Source organism: Aegilops tauschii, chromosome 7 (genome assembly GCF_002575655.3).
Source record: "Aegilops tauschii subsp. strangulata cultivar AL8/78 chromosome 7, Aet v6.0, whole genome shotgun sequence".
In the NCBI taxonomy this organism is placed as follows: domain Eukaryota; kingdom Viridiplantae; phylum Streptophyta; class Magnoliopsida; order Poales; family Poaceae; genus Aegilops; species Aegilops tauschii.
The window spans coordinates 606,859,408-606,877,847 of record NC_053041.3 but is presented as its reverse complement, the minus strand read 5'-3'; the positions used below and the strand labels follow the sequence as shown (position 1 = coordinate 606,877,847).

General features: G+C 43.4%; 2 protein-coding genes across 2 annotated transcripts; both read right to left on the bottom strand.

Moving 5' to 3' along the window:
* Positions 1-3,901: 3,901 nt before the first annotated feature.
* Positions 3,902-5,251, bottom strand: LOC109743120 (uncharacterized). Its single transcript, XM_020302203.1, has 3 exons — positions 4,796-5,251; positions 4,365-4,650; positions 3,902-3,942 (listed from the first exon to the last, which is right to left on the bottom strand). Exons 1-3 carry the CDS (start codon positions 5,249-5,251, stop codon positions 3,902-3,904), a joined length of 783 nt encoding a protein of 260 aa, XP_020157792.1.
* Positions 5,252-9,109: 3,858 nt separating this feature from the next.
* On the bottom strand, positions 9,110-16,488 carry LOC109743109 (uncharacterized). The gene is made up of 11 exons (XM_020302191.3): positions 15,731-16,488; positions 14,121-14,295; positions 13,937-14,040; positions 13,760-13,845; positions 13,508-13,676; positions 13,297-13,420; positions 12,975-13,132; positions 12,292-12,376; positions 12,000-12,209; positions 11,854-11,915; positions 9,110-11,159 (listed from the first exon to the last, which is right to left on the bottom strand). The coding sequence occupies exons 1-11, from the start codon at positions 16,069-16,071 to the stop codon at positions 9,476-9,478; spliced, it is 3,198 nt and encodes a 1,065-aa protein (XP_020157780.1). The 5' UTR covers positions 16,072-16,488; the 3' UTR covers positions 9,110-9,475.
* Positions 16,489-18,440: the final 1,952 nt, after the last annotated feature.

Below are 18,440 nucleotides of genomic sequence, written 5' to 3'. Positions count from 1 at the left end.
CGTGCGGAAGGCGACGGATAACTTGCGGAGGAGGCTTAGTCCAGAAGCTCGCTTCCGACCAATTCAAGATGAATTAGCAGGATTTTTCATGAGGGAAGTCATCAATCCTAAAGGAGAACACTATACCGAGGACGAAGAAATTTATATGCATACCCGAGATTGAAACTTGTTCGAAGTTGTATATGGTCACCCGAGATTGAATATATATTATATATTCCTCTTGAATTCTTCTTGTTTGAAATTTCATATGCATGTATATAGTAGCATAGAATATGTGTACTGAAACTTCATCAAAATTAAAATAAAACACAAAATAAAATATAAAAGAAATAAAACACTACAAATTAAAAAGAAACCAGGTTTAGGGGGGCTAAAACCCTAAACCTGCGGAGGAGGCCTTTAGTCCCGGTTAGCCACGAGAACCGGGACTAAAGATCCTCCGCCCCGACGGACCCCTGGCGCCCACGTGGACGGGCCTTTAGTCCCGGTTAGCCACGAGAACCGGGACTAAAGCCTTTAGTCGCGGTTCGTAAGAGGCGCGACTAAGGGGGGGTCTTTAGTCGCGCATATTTAGTCCCGGTTGCACAGCCGGGACTAAAGGCCTTTGCGAACCGGGACTAAAGGCCTTTTTTCTACCAGTGCCACACGCCATGCCGTTCCGGGCTTTGGGCACAAGCTGGGCTTCCCTGACGTCTTTTCGGCCCAACCCATACTCCGGAGCACCGCCTCTCTTACCTTCATTTTCCTTATCGAACCACCTCCCATACCTTCACTCATTTGCTACAATTTTTTAGTGATGACTTTATATGTAGTATATAATTTGAGACAACGTTTCCCCGTGTGTAATACAGGAGTCCGAAAAGAGGAATACAAAGGCTATTGTCAGGTTTATGCAAGGAGAGAGAGGGTGAGAGATTGGAAAAAGGACCGTTGGATGTATTCTCTTTCTCCATACAGAAGACATAGTTTTAATTCATTATCATACTTTGAATGATTGATATCTCTAGAACTAAATATCCCATTAAAAACAATATATTCAAAATAGTACTAAGAAGCCCTTCAGAGCAAGATCAAACTTGGACATATTTGGCTGATTTTTATGTTACTGTTTCAGCTATGTTTGAAATCAGCTTTCATAAACAATACATTGTTCCATTGTTTCAAAAAGGGATTTCGACTGTTTCACTAATTCAAAAAAGGTAATTTCAAATTCTTGGTTAAAAATAAATCAAAAGTCTCATTATAATTATTTCCAAAGACCACTTTTAATCTTTTTCAAAACGCCCATTTCAATGGTTTTAAACTACCAATTGCATGTTAGGTTTCAATGATTTCCAACACCGTATGCAAGTTGTGACATGACCAGCCATTTATTGGGCTTTTTGACCGAAAAAACTACAAAATTTATTGAAAATCAAAACTAATCGACATGGTGCCTTGAATTGTTCATAGAAGCCAATGAAAAAAAAACTGGGGTCATTTGATGCATGTCGTGAAACAACGTGCTCTCAAACAGAGCTTATGGAATATGGCCTACCCGGACAGCCTACTTTGGACATGGTTTTTTTGGACATTCTTGAAATGGCCCAAACTTTTGTGAGCAGGTGCGCATGCCCTTGGTAGGCATCTATGACAGGTATGAAGAAAATAATTATTTAAAATCATAATTTAAACAGGTACTTAAAACTATTATTTTTAGTATTTAACTTAACAAATAAGTACAAAGGAATAAAAATGAAAACACAAAATGCTTTTTTAAGCATTTAATAAACGTTTGAATGAAAAAGAATTTAAAACCATAATTTGAAAAGGTTATTTCAAACTATTATTTTCGTATTCCAAATAAAATTTCTGCTTTTTGAACATGTTCCAATAAGAGTAGTAAAGTTCAAAAAGGAGAAAAATAAATTAACGAAAAAATAAGAGTAGAAACACAAAAAAATAGAAAAAGAAACTTAGGCGTTTACCCAACTAAGCGACAGCATCGCTCCCATCGGGCGTCTGTTGAGCTAGGTCCAAGCGCTCGTGGATTAAAAAAAGTATATTGAATCAAAAAATGTCCCTTTTTTCAAAATTCATCCATAAATTCAAAAATTGTTCCCCTTTTTTGCAACCTTGTTGAAACACTAAAAATTGTTCCGTGATTTGCAAATAATGTTCGGGACTTCAAAATATGTTCAGAATTTCATAAATGTTCATGTTATCAAAAACATTCTACACAAATACAAAAATGTTCGAGCAAATTCTACAAACAATTGGTTTCAAACCTTTTTTCGTATTTTTCTACGATATTTATGAAATTTCGAATTTGTTAGTATTTTTTAGAAAATGTCAAAAAAGTCAAAAATTGTTTGTGTGTAAATTTTTGTTTGCTATTTCTCTACTCTTATAAAAAGCAGAGTTGGTGATGATGGTGTGCCTGCCATCCTGCAATATAGGCCGTTCGATTTATATCTGACGGATAGGAAGGAAACAATGACAATTTTGCAAAAGGATACCCACATCCCTCTCCACATTTGCAAATAAGGCCTTCCCTCGTTCATCCTTTTCTCCCACAAGATAAACTATTCATACAAATGCATCTTGATGTTTCGTGCAACGCATGGACATCTTGCTAGTTTAAAGAAATGTTTGTGTTTTGACATTCTGAGCAATTTTGAAATACAGAACTTATTTTGAATTTTTTGTAAGTTTTATGAAAGTACGAATGATTGTAATTTTGAACAAAATGAGGAAAGACAGGCGCAATCTATTTCGGACAAATCCTGTGCGTGGCGCCATCTATTTGGAAAGCTCCTAATCAGTGCTTTAAGCGTTGGTTAGGTATTGGCACTCGCTAGCTAGTAGTCTGCAGCCTAATAATGCGGCAGCTTTGCATGCTCGCTCACTTCGCCCACTAACTTTGCAAAGTGTTCACGACTTTGAAAATTGTTACGAGTTAGAAAATTTAAAAGATCATGAAGATGGAAAAAGATTCATGGATTGAAAAAAAATGAATTTGAAAATTGATCATGAGTTAAATTTTTAAAAAGTTCATGAGTCTGAAAAATGTTCACAAATTTGGAAAACAATTGCGGATTTGGAAAAAATGTTGCACAAATTTCTAAAAAGCCCAAAAATTCAAAAGAAAATTCTTCAAAAATAATAAGGAAAAATGAAAAATAAAATAAAACTAAGAAGGAAAAAAGAAATAGAAAAACCAAGCGAAAACCGTGCCTGAAAAAAAAGCCCAGAAAAACCTTGCAGAACTTGAACCGGAGATGTACACAACAAGAAGATGAAAACAGTGTGATGTGCAGAAACTAGTTATCATGTAGAGCTCCTGGATAAAATCTGATTTTTATTTCATGCGTTAAAAATCCCATTACTGCTCACAGGAAGAACCCAGTACATTATTCAGTTATACACGAAATGTATATTCTAAAAGGGATGCAGGACCATCAACTCGTTGCAAAAATCAGAGCATTTTCAGTTACCCGAAATGCATGATCTAATTATTTTTTCTGCAGGATCATCGACTTATTACTCATTACAGGAGCCTCTACAGTGAAAAGAAACGGTGCCAATCACATCACAGAGATGAATATCAGAAGAGCGACAATGTAGCAACTACTACGACAAGCATCACAACAAACATTGTTCATCCATGGGACGCAACAATGCCTTCGTCGGCAGTTCTGAATCATGGAGCAGCGAGGCCAAAACAGACGGGGCTTCCCCCTCTCCCTGTCCTGTCAGGAACGGACCAAGTTCAGCTAAACACTAGAGCTGCTGAATTTTCTCAATCTATATCTATTCTATCTATCTATCTATCTATAGGCAAAATTTCTGCTGTCATCGTATCCGAGGTGGCGAAACTTGTGAAAAAGTGAACTCTCTATACTCCAGCTCTGATCTTTCTCTACTCTGCGTCGATATCCGGGTGCCGCAGCGCATCATAGGCTGAATCAGCAGGAATAATGTGGAAGTTAAGTGGCAGACAAATTATCAAGAACAGTATAATGATAGCATCAAGAAGGCAAAACCCAAATCAATATAAATATGCAAGGAACTAAGCTTTTAAGCACTGTCCATTCAAGGATGCAGCCTGAATTTTGTTCAGTGGCTAGAAGAAACTCAGTATATTATCTGCAAAGATGAACTGAGATGACTGGCACTGGACTTTGTTTGGCTTTTTAGGTTCCATATTTTTTACTAGCCACAAAATGTTACCAAACGGACGAACTGAATTATATCTGGATCAAGAAAAGAAATGTGGAAACAGTAGTTTCTTTCTACTAGCTTCAGAGTTCAGACCATCTTTTACGATCAGATCTGCACATCGTGCATACCAAATTCAGTATGACATGGAGAGAGGCTCACACCGGGGGTCCCGGACAGGATGACGACGACCTCGAGGGTCTCGCCGGAGCCGCCGTGGGGCAGGTCGACGACGAGCGGGGTGAGCCTCCCGTGGCGGCCCGCTCGGACGCACATGACGAAGGCGGGGCTCCGCGGCAGGTTGAGGTGCCTGGCCAGAGCGTTCCTCAGGTGGTTCACGCACCTCCCGAAGAACTGGAAATGGGACCAGCCTTCGTCGGCGTAGAGCCCCTCGGCGGTCGCCTGCACCACCCGGATCCGCCGCTCCGCCCTCGGCTCCTCCTGCCCGAACTACCAAAGAAGCATGAATTGTTATGTTGAGAAGGAGATCAAATCAAGGAAGCAATCTGAATTTCGACTCTGAATTTTCTTTCTGAATCTCGAGAAACAGAGCTGGCAGCAATGGCGGCAAGAAGCAATTCGAGAGCAATCTCACCGAAAGCGGCGGTGGAAGGCGAGGCGCGGCCTCTCTGGCTGGGATGGGCTCCACGGTCCAGTAGAACATGGTGCGGACGCCGCGGACGCGGACGCTGAGGTGGAGGCCACCGACGTTGCGGAGCACGACGTCCCCGCCCGCGCCCCCGATGGCCTGCCACATGATGGGCCTCAGCTCCGGCTGGTCGTACCTGCGCTGCTCGACGCGGAAGCGGCCGTGCCCGCCCGGCAGCGGCATGTCCGTGGCGGCGAGGTAGCGGCCGTAGGCGGCGCTGTGGAGGAGCAGGTACGGGCCGTCGCCGTCGGCGCTGTGGTACAAGTGCACCGTCCACGCCACGTTCAGCGACGCGCGGCGCTGGCTGAGGGTGACTCTCACCCCGTCGGCCGCGGCGCGGACGTACCGGCCGCGCCGGCGGTTCCGCAGCCGCACGTGCTGCCCGTCGTGGAACTGGTCCATCGGTCGCCGGCGCTGTGCCGCTTGGAGGTGGGCGCTGCGCGGTGGAGGAGGGCGTGAGAGGGTTTCTTGGTTCGTTTGGGGCTCCGGCCGGCCGGTGAGGAGAGGCGAGAGAAAGCTGTTGGTTGAGGCGGTTACGTTGGGCGCCAAGGCGAGGTATTTCAAGGTGCCTCGCACCATGGCCGTCCCGGGCTTTTGGGCACAAGGTGGGCTTTGCCGGCCTTTTGCTCGGCCCAGCCCGTAATCCTGTCCTTTTTTGTGAATCCATACTCGTTTTTTTAAGGAAAACTCAAGCTTTATTCATTTGCAATAACTGTTACGTCGTTTATGACGATTTATACAATTTCATTAAGTGGTTCCTTGAACCAATCAAAAGTGTCGGCGATCGGGACTACGACTGTTACGCCGTCCCCATTGAGGTCGACATTGACTGGCACTTAATGGTCGTCGATGACGGTGTACGCAGACTGCAGCTACAAACCAGGCCGCGGGGCGGCATAGTAGTATGGCGGATATAGTTGTCGACCAGGGCGGCAGGGATTGCACGACCAACATCCGCCAGTTCACATGCTTTGGCGAAGGAGGTACTACGTGACCGGCCGCCGCCAAAGCACCCTCCCTCTTCTTTTGTTTGTGGCGGCCGATGTTGCGTGTTGTTGTGTTGACCTTGCGGACGGCCACCACCAACCGGTCCTCCTGCTCCGGCGTGATGGCGACCATCTCAATTGGCTCCATCATGGTGGTGGACGGCGAAGTTTAAGCTCCTTGTCCCCAAGATCTTCCATATATTAAGACTAGTTCGATCTGGCTTAGATAAACATATTCCAATAAAAAGGTTAAATTCTATATATAGGTATCTGCGGGCATTGTGAATCAACTAATCTATCTAGAAGTGAGTCAATATGGAAAATGCAAGAAAGGATACTAAATCTCGTCGTTAACTGAATTCTGAATAGAAAGAAAATAGAATTAGTCTCGTCTCAATATGAACCGAAAGGGGCTGGTATTTTTCCAAGAAATGGTTCAGGAGAGTTGTTTGTGGTATGGGCTACTCTCAGTGTAATGGAGGGAGCGGTCTAAACGTCGACCCTTCTTTCTTTCTTCATTTTAAAAGGGGGTGAAAGTAGGCTATTCTCGTAAAGGAATATCATAACGGGCGACTAGGTAATATAGAAGGACAACCCACCCGAATCTCTTGGTGGCCTTTCCCTCGGCTTCCATCACAGAAGATGTCCTTTAATTTTTCAAAGTATTAAATTAAATATCTTGAATAAAAAAAGGAAATTTGCTCTCATATAGAGTACTCCCAATCGGGTTACCTTCCTGGGTCTTGCCGGTGTTGCCTGTAGGTCGTGATGTGCCTCAAGATGGCCGTCTCCTGTCCCCCTGCTCATGGGGAATCCGCTCCTGGGGCGTCGCTCTGCTGCGTCTGGCCCCGGGAAAACTTTTTTTAAAGGGAAGGGAGAGGTAGACTGTCCCTTCGTTTCACTTTTATTATCTGCAGGGTAGGGAGAAGCCTTGCGCCTTCTTTTTTTGAAGGCAAGTGACTTCGCATACTGCTCAATTTTGCCCTCTAGGGCCGGGAACTAATGAATAAAAGTCTTTTATTTTCTTTAAAAAAATGGATTTCATTGAAGTAATAAAACTATTCCGATTCAGAGTGTTGTTAAAGACAATGTTTGTTCCTCTTCTTTGAAATGATTTTCATGAATCTCGAGATGATACTAATTGGCCTGAAATCCTCGACGGTGTTGGCATCTTTTTTCTTTGGGAGGAGAGTGATGGATGCCTGGGTTAGCCTCCAAACATAAAGGCCATTGCTATGAAAGAGCTGCAAGAGAGAAAGCAGCTGCGGGTGGATGATGTCCCAGAAGGCTTGGATTGCACAGATTCTACCAGAGGATGTTGACATGCTCCCATTGCACCTCACTGATGGAGAAGAACTGGAGAGCTCAGCTCGAGCTGGAGGAGGTGGTAGTACCTGTTCCCTACTGGTACCAGTGGTGGCTTGATCACTTCAAATTGGAGGGACTATTGGGCCAAATTCCCATACCGTAAAAGAAAGGTTCATAAGTACCCCATTTTCGGCTGAGTAGGATTCGACAATGGGCCTGAGTCAGTGATTCGAAAATTTAATTAACTTCCCTTTCCTATCTTTTTACTTTTCTCAAGGACGTAAGATTCTTCAAAATCTACTGTTTAAGATGAAAAAAGCCGATATTAATTCTTCTGGAACTTCTATTTAAGAAGGCTTGGCATGCTCGAAAAGAAAAAAAGCGGAGTCAATCTTTTCAAATTCCTTGCGGCGATTGGAAAGCGTCGAGGTATTTGTGCAAATAGATATAATAGTTGCAGAAACTATCCAAATCTAAAAGTAAATTACAATAATAATAATAATTCTAAAGAACTTACCCCGAAAAGTCTTGACAAATGATGATTGAGACGACATTCCGCGTTTTTGAACCACGAAAGGTTTGCTTTCCATTTGGGTTGTAGATGTAACCAACCCGCTATTAAGGACAGCGTAGAAAGAAATAATAGAAAAGGAGCTTCAGTATAAAGATCGAGGCAGGAAGTAGGGGGGCAGAGAGGATGGGAAAGGGTGAGCTTTCTCACAGAAAAGTCATGAAAATGTCCAAATTACAGGGTTCTGCATCAGTTTTGGCTAGGTCCGAGGTGTCAAATGCCTACATGGCGGCTTTCCGGACGCTGACAAACTTCCCCTGGCTTTGCTTCCAGAGTGCGTGAATTAGGGCATCCGGTCTGATCCACGGATGCTTGATGCACGGTGTTGGATGCGATGTCCGAACGTTACAAGCCGACGCACGGCGCCGGAGTTGCCCTAGCCAAGCCAAGGCGAGGGAATCTGTTGATTTGGTGTGGCTGGCGTATCCATGGTGCGTCTTCCCCTTCTGATTCACACCGTTGTTGCAGAGATACTTTGTGTTAATGTACTTGTATATTTATGCGTGTGATTTCTGAGTTGGGCGGAACAATTTCGTGGAAGTGTAGATATGTCGTTTAAATAAAGGAGTCAAAAGAGGCATCGTCCTGACTCTGCTTTTGTATGTCCTACAAGAGAGAAGAACCTACATAAAACTTTCAACTTCTACACAAAACTAAATAAACGCACTTTCATGTTAAATAAGCCTACTGTTGCATGCATTAAACGGTTCAATTTCCACACAAACAACTGCTCCCAAGATTACTTCTAAATCGAAACAACTGACCACGATAACGATTAAGAGTGAGGCAGAATCGTCGAAATCCTGTTCCCCAACTAAGTATCTAGACTCTAATACATCGAATATCCAATTCTGAGTCCGGGCTCATCTGCACCCGGTCAACAAACAATTCATAAAAAATAGAAAATAAATCAAAAACATCCAATTTTTTTGTGCAAGGTAGATAATTTGGTGCGTGAGGGTCGCTGAAAATTTCAGAGCATTTGGATACCTGAGTAGCTCTCAGCAAAAAAGATAAATTGGATCAGAACGTACACTTTTTAACAGACCCCAAATTTGTCTTTTTTGCCAAGAGCTACTCAAATGTTCAAATTATTTGAAATTTGAAGCGAACATCACGTACCAAATTATCTACCATGCCAAAAAAAATGAATTTTTTTAGTATTTGTTTTGATTTTTTTATTCAGCGCAGGTGCAGATGAGCCTGGGAGCCAAAACGCCTCACTCCTAATACACTTGCTACTTCTGTTACACGATGCAAGGAATTTTTCAAAGATAAAACAGCAACAAACACTTCATCAACCAGCATAAGTTCACCACAGTGCAAGAAAAATATAACATCCACCGACAGTCGACAGAAAATGAATAAACTAAAGTGAACAACACAATCAGATCATTTCCTCTACAATTGATTGATTAAGCTTCCATGACAAAGCAAGTCAGCACTTGGTGTTTATTCAAGCCAACAAGGTAAAAGAAAAGAAGGTAAGCCTAGACTCTGCTATGTACCTAGCAATAATGGCAACAAGGGAGAGAAACATGGCACCAGGGGAGCATCTGAGCCTCTGCAAATTGTGTGGAGGCCCAGAGACAACCCTCCACCCCTCTGACAAGTGGGAGCCACCAGGGACAACAAAAATGGTGGAGGGGAGGCAAAACTACTGCTGTATCATCAATTTTTTGCAATGGCAGGTAACCTATCCAATCAGCCACTTCTACTTCCTTGCCCATGGCTCCTCTTCGGGTTATCTACCTTCAGCTTTCATTGCTCGTCCATGCTACTCTCATCAAAATATTTTGAGGTGGTTAATCTTCGTCGCAGACCATCATGGGCAGGAGCGGCGGGTGACTTGACGACGTGGTCAGCATCTTCGGATCCCATGCCATGCATATCCAGAGTTCCATTGCTGACATTTTGTTCTCTGAAGATGACATCTTTGATGTCCAGAACTCCATGTCCGTTTTCATCCATTTGGCAACTGCTGTCATGCATATCAAGGGTTCCGTTGCTACCATTTTCTTCACCATGGATGCCGTTCTTGGTGCCCACGAATGCGTGCCCGTTTTCATCACTGTGACCACTCACATCATGAACAGAAGCTGCTCCGTGTTGGGCCTTGATGCCGTTTGTGGTGCAATAGGAACTCCGCCTTTCTTGTATCTTGTCAGGTAGTAGTGCTGCAGCACCAACATGTTCTTGCTCCTTGGAAGTGTTACTGCTCTGCGGATCACCCATAAAGCTTGCAGCAGCAGACTCCCTGGAACGCTTCGCAAGAAATCCAGGAGACATGCCCATGCCACCTGTGCTGCTTCGAGGTGAAGAATTGGTATTCGATATGCCGTTGCCATTCACAGAGGATGATGATGATGCTTTGCCATTTCCATTACTAAATGGCAACCCATCATCAACTTTGACTGCTTTCTCTCCAGAACGAGGCTTTGCAAGGAAACCACGTGGGAAGAGACCTTTGCTTGTATTATTCCGATTTGGGTTGCTGCTTGATGGTGATCTGTAAGGCCTCGGATTAAATCCCTGAACAGAAGGTACATCCCTCTTTGCTGCATTCAAGGAGTAATTGTCAGATTGTGTATCACCATTGACAAGAACTCCGTTGCTAGGAGTCACAAACACGTCTCCATTGCAATGTACACTTCCATTTGCTGAGGATGGGCTGACGCCACGGGAGTAGGCAATAAGTCCTTGCTCTGGCCTGCTGAGATGTTCATTACAATGACCATCTATTTTTTGGGAGGAAACTGCCATGCTGCCACCATTTTGGCACTCTTCCCTAGAGTCAGACTTCTTTCTTGAGGGTTTGTCAAGGAAACCAACAGAAAAGAGTGGTTTTGGTTTTCCTGCCATACAATTATCAAAGGTTGGGACTGATGTTTTGTTGCCTATCACTTCAACTGAATCACCTAAGATAGGTTGTTGTTCCACATTCTGTGTTTCAACTTCTGTTCCAGCTTCCATATCAATATCCATGTAGTCAACTGAATCAATACCTGGGGCAGGTTCCTTGCATTCCTCTTCAGAGGAATTAACTGAAGAGGATTCACACGCAGAATTGCCAAATTGGTCAGCTCTCATGGTATTATTGCCTTCTAACAGAGAACCTGAGTCTCTAGTATCTTCTTCAAGGACATGTAATGCCGATGAAATTGGCTGATGTATACTTCCATTGGCAACGAATTTATCTCTCTCAATGTTCATATGCAAATCCAGGTCTGATACCTGGTTGACGGTATCCATTCTATGCAGAGAGTCATTGCTGGATTCAGAATCCTCTCGTAGATCTTCTGAAGACTTTGAAAATGATTCACATTTTAATGACATATCCTCAGGTATCAAATGATTTTGTCCATTTAAAGGAGGCACTTTGCACTGTTTCTCATGTTTTATTGGTTCTTTGACTGGAAGAAGTGGTACAGGACGAGCTGTTCTCCTGCAGAGTCGTAAGGGGAAAACGAAAGTTTGTAAGACCACATGTCCAGAGCATTTTAGCATAGTCTCAGACAGATAATACTAGTTATTTCGTGACAAAAATGGATTAAATGGAGAAACAATTTACCACAAAAAAAATGTGAACAAAACAAAATAAGGAAATAAGACAAGTCCGGAATATTTTAACGTGTTAAGAAAATTTATGAAATAAAACTAGTTAGAACAGTCACAGACAAAATGATACTGTACTAGTTAGTTAAATTTATGAAAAACAAATAGTGGAATAAACAGAGAAATAATCTTTGCACAAGACAAAATAATGAAAGCATGATAAAGAAAGAAAATTTGGTGGTCAGGGACATTCCGTCTGGCAGCTGTTATCCTAAAATGGTGAAGCCATATTATACAACAACAGAACAATATGGAGGCACATATTATATGAAAGGTCTTTCTTTTGCATAAAACCAATATGAATTCCAACATCTGCTAATAGTGTATGTTGTTGGAAATGAAGATGACCACATAATTTTAGAGTATAAAATATGCAAAGATCAGCAAGAAAGTAGATATAATCCACTCAAGCTTACATCAAGTAGCAATAGAAAAGGACTTGGATTCAGGTAAGATGTATATATGTGGCATTCCCCCTTTCAGTAGAAATCGATTTCCTAGACGAGGACACACATGATAATTACCTGCTATATAGAAGCATATAGGCACCTTGAGCATGTACTTCCTCCTCGTCAACAGCCATCCCCTACAAATCGAAGCAAGAAAATGGATCAACTGGAATTACGACTCACATATATCTGTATGGTCATAATATAGAGTGAACATGTACCTTGCAGTCATCCAATTTAAGCCAACGTCCTCGATAATGTTTTATGTAGCATATATAATGCCCAAAAAACGAAGCATTCAGCATATCCAGATGAACAACGACAGCATATAGATCATACTGGTCAGTTCCATCAGTGGTGCTCATGTATGGAGTTAAATCTAACTTCGTAGGGAATGTGACTTTCTTGTTCAGTTTTCCAAATCTACCACTCTGATAACCACAGGAAAGTACATTAGGTGCCACTTTCATAATACAACAGCATGATATAGTTCTAACAGGCTGATGTCCTAACCTGGAATCTTTTGAGAGTAATAGTGAGTATATTTGGAGCTTGATGAACTGTGAGATGTTTCCGTGCTTTAACATAGTCGTTACATCTGCACAAAAGTAGACAATATTTTAGAAAAAGATGGCATTTGATTCAGATTTTGAATCTGAAGTCTACAATGTCTGTAAAGTATGTTTGGAGCTTGCTGAACTGTAAGATGTTCAATACTTAAATCTGAAGTCTACAATGTCTGAAAATAGATAAACGTTAGTAAAAGAGAGAAGGGTCTGAACAACAAATGCATCACTTGTGCTTGCCAAAAATATGTAGTAGACCAAAGACTGAGGATGGATGACTCCAGGTAATTAACATAATTAAATTACTCCAGCTTTAAATCAACTCTTATTTAAATTCAAAAAGTATATACTAAGAACATAATCACCAACTCACAGAATTTCACAAGACATAATCAGGCTAAATTCCTGGCTATTTGTAGCATTATTGAAAGTAATGTCTCATCATGTATTTTAGGAAAACGTCAACAGACCAAGTGAACATCATTATGTACAAATCCTTAATAGTTAATAAGAACAAGCCGGTCTCAGCATATATATGCCCAAACTAAATCATATATATATCAAAAATATGAACCTGTAACATTTGTTGCTACATAACATAAGTGTACAGATGCTGTAAATAGGACTTACCCATCACATTTGTACTTATTGTCCCCATCAAGCCACTCTATAGCAGTGAACTGATCCAAGCATTTTTCCAAGGATTCAGCATCACCATGAATTTCAACTGTCAAGTCCATCATATTCTCATAGCGATTTGAGACCATACCACATGCAGTACACTGAACCTGCACATCCCATTTAAACGTTAGGCATTTGATGAATGCAACAGATGCATACTGAAAGACATATCCCTTAAGAATTTAAAGCTGATTAAAAACAGAGCAATCAGAAAGGCAGACTCATTGATTATAAATTAAAATATTAAACTAAATGTGGAAACAAGTGGGACCTGAGATTGCAGACGACCGCCAAATATGTGCTGAATAACAGTTGTCTCCTGGGTGCTATGATCCACGACCTTCTCACCTCCAAATTCGTCAAGGCAAGCTGATTGCATCTTATCTATTGCAAACCTATAAATAGAACACGCAGCACATAGCATTCAAGACAATCCAAGAGAGAGATAGTAAACCCACATACAAGCACATAAAGTAATTCACCTCATAAATTCATGAGCATCTTCCTGCCTACCAAAGCCAAGGTTGCCACCAATATTTGGTAAATGAGAAAGAATGTTCGTGGGAGCAAATGGGTGTACGCTATCAAACGCTCTTTGAATATGAGATTGCAGCTCACATAAGAAACACCAATCTTCATGTCTTATAGCACCTGAAATGTTGAGTTGCATAGAACTGTTAAGATAAAGCTAGATGTTACTACATATTACATGACCATCGTAAACCATCACTTACATTGCCTATAATGGTCCTTTCCTAACAGATAGGCCACAAGTGGCCTCGTGTATGACAGACATTGTAAAACCACATTGGCAAAGCAACTGCACAAAAGGAACAAGAACTATTAGATATTCTAAGCAAGTGTTTGTTAAGCAAAAGGTCGGGCAAAGATAGTATATTATTCCAACATACCTGTTGCCACAGTTCACAAGCCCACAAGTTAAAAAATCGCTGTATTTCGAATCATTGCACTTCCAATTGTACAGCTTTAAAAAATCATCATAAGGATAGATGACCTGTGAATGGAACATGAGTTGAAAATCTGTTTCTTCATCCAAGTGTAAACAATTTCTAGGTCAAGAGTATAATTGCACACCTTGTTTAATTTTCGATGGCCAGGCACTAATGAGATACCACGATGGCCAGAGACAGGTGACTTCTTACTGGCCTCAACTCCACAGGGTAACTTGTCAATAGGATCCAATAATTTCATTTGTTTGCACTTGAATTTGTGATCAGATTGCCAATGCTTTGACTGACATTCTCCAGAACTAAATAAGAGCATAAATGTAAGACATATATGCTCAGGAGAAATATAGCAGCATGATACACTAGTGTAAAACTATGTGATATTGATGACTGGAGGCTAGTTAGACAACAAAACAGTGCATAGAAAGTCCAAGAATGTGAGTTGGGACAACCTTCAGGCAAATGATCTGTTGTTCATGAGCCTATTCAATTGATGTATCATAACAAGCAACACCAAGGGTATAACAGCGCATTGAAAGATAAAAATGTATAACTTTGCTATGGGCCAAAATCACCAAACCAGGCAAAAACCTTTTATAAAAAAAAAATTCGCTGTTTGACGTGTGGAAATGATCACCATCTAGATAAGAGAAACTCATCAGTACGCCATATATTACATGATAATAGATAGGCAGTCACTTGAAACAATCCAAAACCGCACAAAGAATGAGAGCCTTAGTGACATTAATACTTAACTTCAGATCGTTCTGTCCAAACACTAACCAAATCAACCGATTACTCATGATAAAACGCAGAATAGAGAATAACATCTTTGCTTTCTTTTAGAAGAAAAGGTAGAGGATAAGAAAAATACAAAAAGGGGGATAGTTCTTGAAGATATACACTTCTGTTAAGCACTACTTTCAACTCTATATGTTGTCTGGTTGTTCAACAAATACACCTCGGAGCAAACTTCCGATGCTGTTTGGATTCGGGCGCAATGAAATCAATATTGGGCAATGACCAAGTTCAAATACATAGCCTCCGACTATCAAAGACTGCACCGTTTTCACATGCATCTGAGGAAACAAACTAATATCTATGCCCTGGTGTGCAGGCCCTAGCAGGCTAGGACGTACACAACCAAATCGCACAAGGAACAAGATTTCAATGTTGTATGTATGTCTTGGATCCTCAAGAACCACTAAAATCACTGATCCTGAAGACTAAATTACCCAAGCATCAAAGAAAAAAGAGCAAAATCACAACTCAGTCATGGACAACTGGGGTAAAGCCAAGAATCGTGAAAGATCCCTGCATGTTTGCACGCACCAACTGCAGGATCACCACTCAATAACCTCTCAAGAACAGAGGTTTCCATCAACCATACATGCCTTGGATCCTCAAGAAGCACTAAAATCACCGGTCCTAAACATCAAATTACCCAAGCATTTGATAGCGTAAGTGATCCTAAACACAAAATTACCCAAGCATCCAAGAAAGCACAGCAAAATCACAATTTCAGAATCATGGACAACAGGGGTAGGACCAAATTGCCCAATGCATCCAAGAAACTACAGCAAAATCACAATTCACAGCCATGGACACCGGGGGGCAGGGCCAAGAACCGTGAAGGATCCCCGCACAATCGCACGCGTCGACCACCGAATCGCAGAAAGGGGGCGACGCGATTCCAAGAAACAGGGAGGGGGAGGACGGGGGGCGGGGGGGACGCACCAGTATCGCATGCGCTTGCAGCCGGAGCACTTCTTGGTGCCGGCGGCGCCGCAGTGGGCGCAGGGCCCGAGCTCGGGCGCGGCGGCCTGCAGCTGCCCTTGCCCCTGCCCCTGCGGCGAGGAGGGGGGCGGCTGCTGATCCCCCTGGGGCGGCATCGCGTAGGCGGGGTGGTGGTCCTCGTAGGCGGCGGCGAAGCCCGCGGCGTCGACGAGGAAGTAGCGCGAGGCGGCGCGGCGGAGGGCGGCAGCGGCGGCGGCGAGGAGCACGAAGCCGACGAGCGCCGCCTGGATCACCGCCGGGAGGTCGAAGTCGAGGCCCGCGCCGATCCCGCCCCCCGGCATCTAATATAGCGCCCGGCCGCCACCAGGAGCAGCGCTCGGTTAGGGTTGCGCGCCCAGCCAGCACCCCCGCCGCCACCGACCATCCGCGCGGGCCCGACCCGGTCTCCAACTCGAGTCCGACCCGCCCGGGTCGCTCTCGCACCGGACCGGACCGGACCGGACCGCCCCGCTGCCGGGGCCGGAGGTGGGGAAGGAAGGAAGGGGCAGGCGACCGGCTGCTGCCGCGGCGGCGGCGGCGGGTCGCCCCGGCCGCGGTCGCTGGCGGGTGGGGGCGGGGCCCGGGCGGCAGCGGGAGCGGGAGGGGCTCGAGGGAATGGCTTGGGGCTTGCGGGGAAGTGAGGCAACTGGCGTGCTGTCGTCTGTCTCTGCTCCTCGGCCCTATGCGTCCATTGTCTCCAACTTCTCTCTGGAAGCAACGATGGGGATGGGAGATGCCAAGAGGCAAGAGAGAGAGAGAGAGTCTTCTAGGCACGGCCGGATGGGATCCATCATTCATGGGAATGGGGAATGTCTTTTCTTGATAATGATCCCAACAAATCAGGTACTAGAATTTTCCCTTTCTTTTCACATGTTATAATCTTTTGGGCAATGTTTGTCTCCATAGTGTACTTTCCTTTCTTCAAAAGAATAATAATGAACAACAACAGAAGGAGCCTCACAATTTCATTTCTGATATGTCTGTTATGCAACAACAACTACAACAACAAGAAGAACTGCAATATGGTCCTTCTCCTCGTCAGTTCCAAGGTGGGTCTCAATTTCAAGGGTATGGGGAAGGGCAATCGAGCACCTACCACGGAATTCCCAAAGCCCTCAACAGAAAAAGAAGAACAAAAGCTTCATTTCTCAGAAGGAGCAACAGGGGAAGTCAAGCAGTGTTGATAAAGCAGACAGTAATCGGAATAGGAAAGAGGAGGTTGTCATCAATTATGATCCAAAAACGAAGGATGTGATGTGTTACAACTGTGGAGAGCCAGCTCACTCTGTTGGGACTTGCCCAGTGCCCAAAAGTTGTTTCATTTGCCACAAGTCTGGGCATCACATGGACAATTGTGTGGAATGGTACAAACCTCAAGCTACTGCCCAATACTATGGCAGTGCCAATGCTGGACTGGGCTTCTCCCACATTGAGTCTGAAACACAAGGATGTTGTTAAGTGGCTTAATCTGTCTAATGTGTGTGTTGCTGTGATTGAGGAAGGTTCTATCTCTACTCAAGAACTGAAGCAAACTTCTCTGAAATCTGGAAAACTAACTGGCCATGGCAGGTGAGACAGCTGACTGAAAAATGCTTCCTGGTCGGGTTTGCACCGCATTAAAAAGTAAAGGATTCAGTTGAGCTCCCCTCCATCAATCACAGAAAAAGGGGGTTACTGTGTCTTTTGACGAATGGGATGGTGAAGAGGTTGCTTATGCTGAGCTTCAGATGTCTATGACGGGGATCCCTGTCAATAAACTCACATGGAAAGTTATCTTGCAAATTGCATATATCTTGGGCATCTTGGTTAATGTTGACTGGCATGAGATCTTCAGAAGTTTTTATGAAAAGGTCAAAGTTCAGGTTGCTATGAGAGATGTGTCAAAAATTCCCTCTGAAAGGCTAGTGGAGATTGATAAAGAACTATTCCTTATCTCTTTTCTGGTGGATACATAACCTGTCTTGGAGGTGGGTAACACCAGGACAGGAGAGAGAGAAATCTGATGAGGACTTACTAGAGGGAGATCCTGAGAAAGATATGCAGATGCAGGGACCAAAAGCTATGGAGTCTGACAAGAACAAGAACCAAACTGCAGGTGGTCAGCCTCAGAACTCCCACAAAGCTCCCTCTCACTCCAAAACACCTTGGAGTTGACGAACTCTCTGGAAAAAAGGTGCAAAGTGTTATCTTAGGTCTGAGTGAAGCTAGCAGTATAAAGAAGGATGTGCGGCAAAAACAGCCTATTGAGAACATTGGTACGCAGTTGCTTGAGCAGTTTGATGCGGAGTCTGATGGGGAGGCCACAACCTTAGAGACTCCAACCCAACCGCTTCAACATCCTTTGGACAAGGCCAAAATTTGGGGCCCTGTGGTGGCGCCAGAGTGAGTGCTAGATTAGAAGAGATGGGAGAACTGCCATACAGAAGGCTGAAGATCTCAGAAACTCAAGGACCTGAAGATACCTAAAGGTAATAGAAACTCTATTTCCTTTTCTACATTTAATGATGATGCATTAATGTTCAAAGACAAAAAGCTGGTCTGAATTTAGGCAATGATGAAGATACTGTATCTCATAATATCCATGCCATTAGGCTGGTAGAGGACAGTAGGTTATCTGCCTTTCAAGATTCACATCCAGAGTGTTCTCTTCCTGATAACATAGATATTAGTG

What these genes read in the sequence shown, in the direction of transcription:
- LOC109743109 (XM_020302191.3), bottom strand. Translation starts at nt 16,071, where the DNA reads ATGCCGGGGGGCGGGATCGGCGCGGGCCTCGACTTCGACCTCCCGGCG. An exon ending in TGCAAGCGCATGCGATACTG is followed by an intron (nt 14,296 to 15,730) that starts GTGCGTCCCCCC and finishes GCTCTTATTTAG; the next exon opens with TTCTGGAGAATGTCAGTCAA. An exon ending in TATATGCTTCTATATAGCAG is followed by an intron (nt 11,160 to 11,853) that starts GTAATTATCATG and finishes ACGACTCTGCAG; the next exon opens with GAGAACAGCTCGTCCTGTAC.
- LOC109743120 (XM_020302203.1), bottom strand. Translation starts at nt 5,251, where the DNA reads ATGGACCAGTTCCACGACGGGCAGCACGTGCGGCTGCGGAACCGCCGG. An exon ending in GCCTTCCACCGCCGCTTTCG is followed by an intron (nt 4,651 to 4,795) that starts GTGAGATTGCTC and finishes CTTCTTTGGTAG; the next exon opens with TTCGGGCAGGAGGAGCCGAG. An exon ending in CATCCTGTCCGGGACCCCCG is followed by an intron (nt 3,943 to 4,364) that starts GTGTGAGCCTCT and finishes CTGCTGATTCAG; the next exon opens with CCTATGATGCGCTGCGGCAC.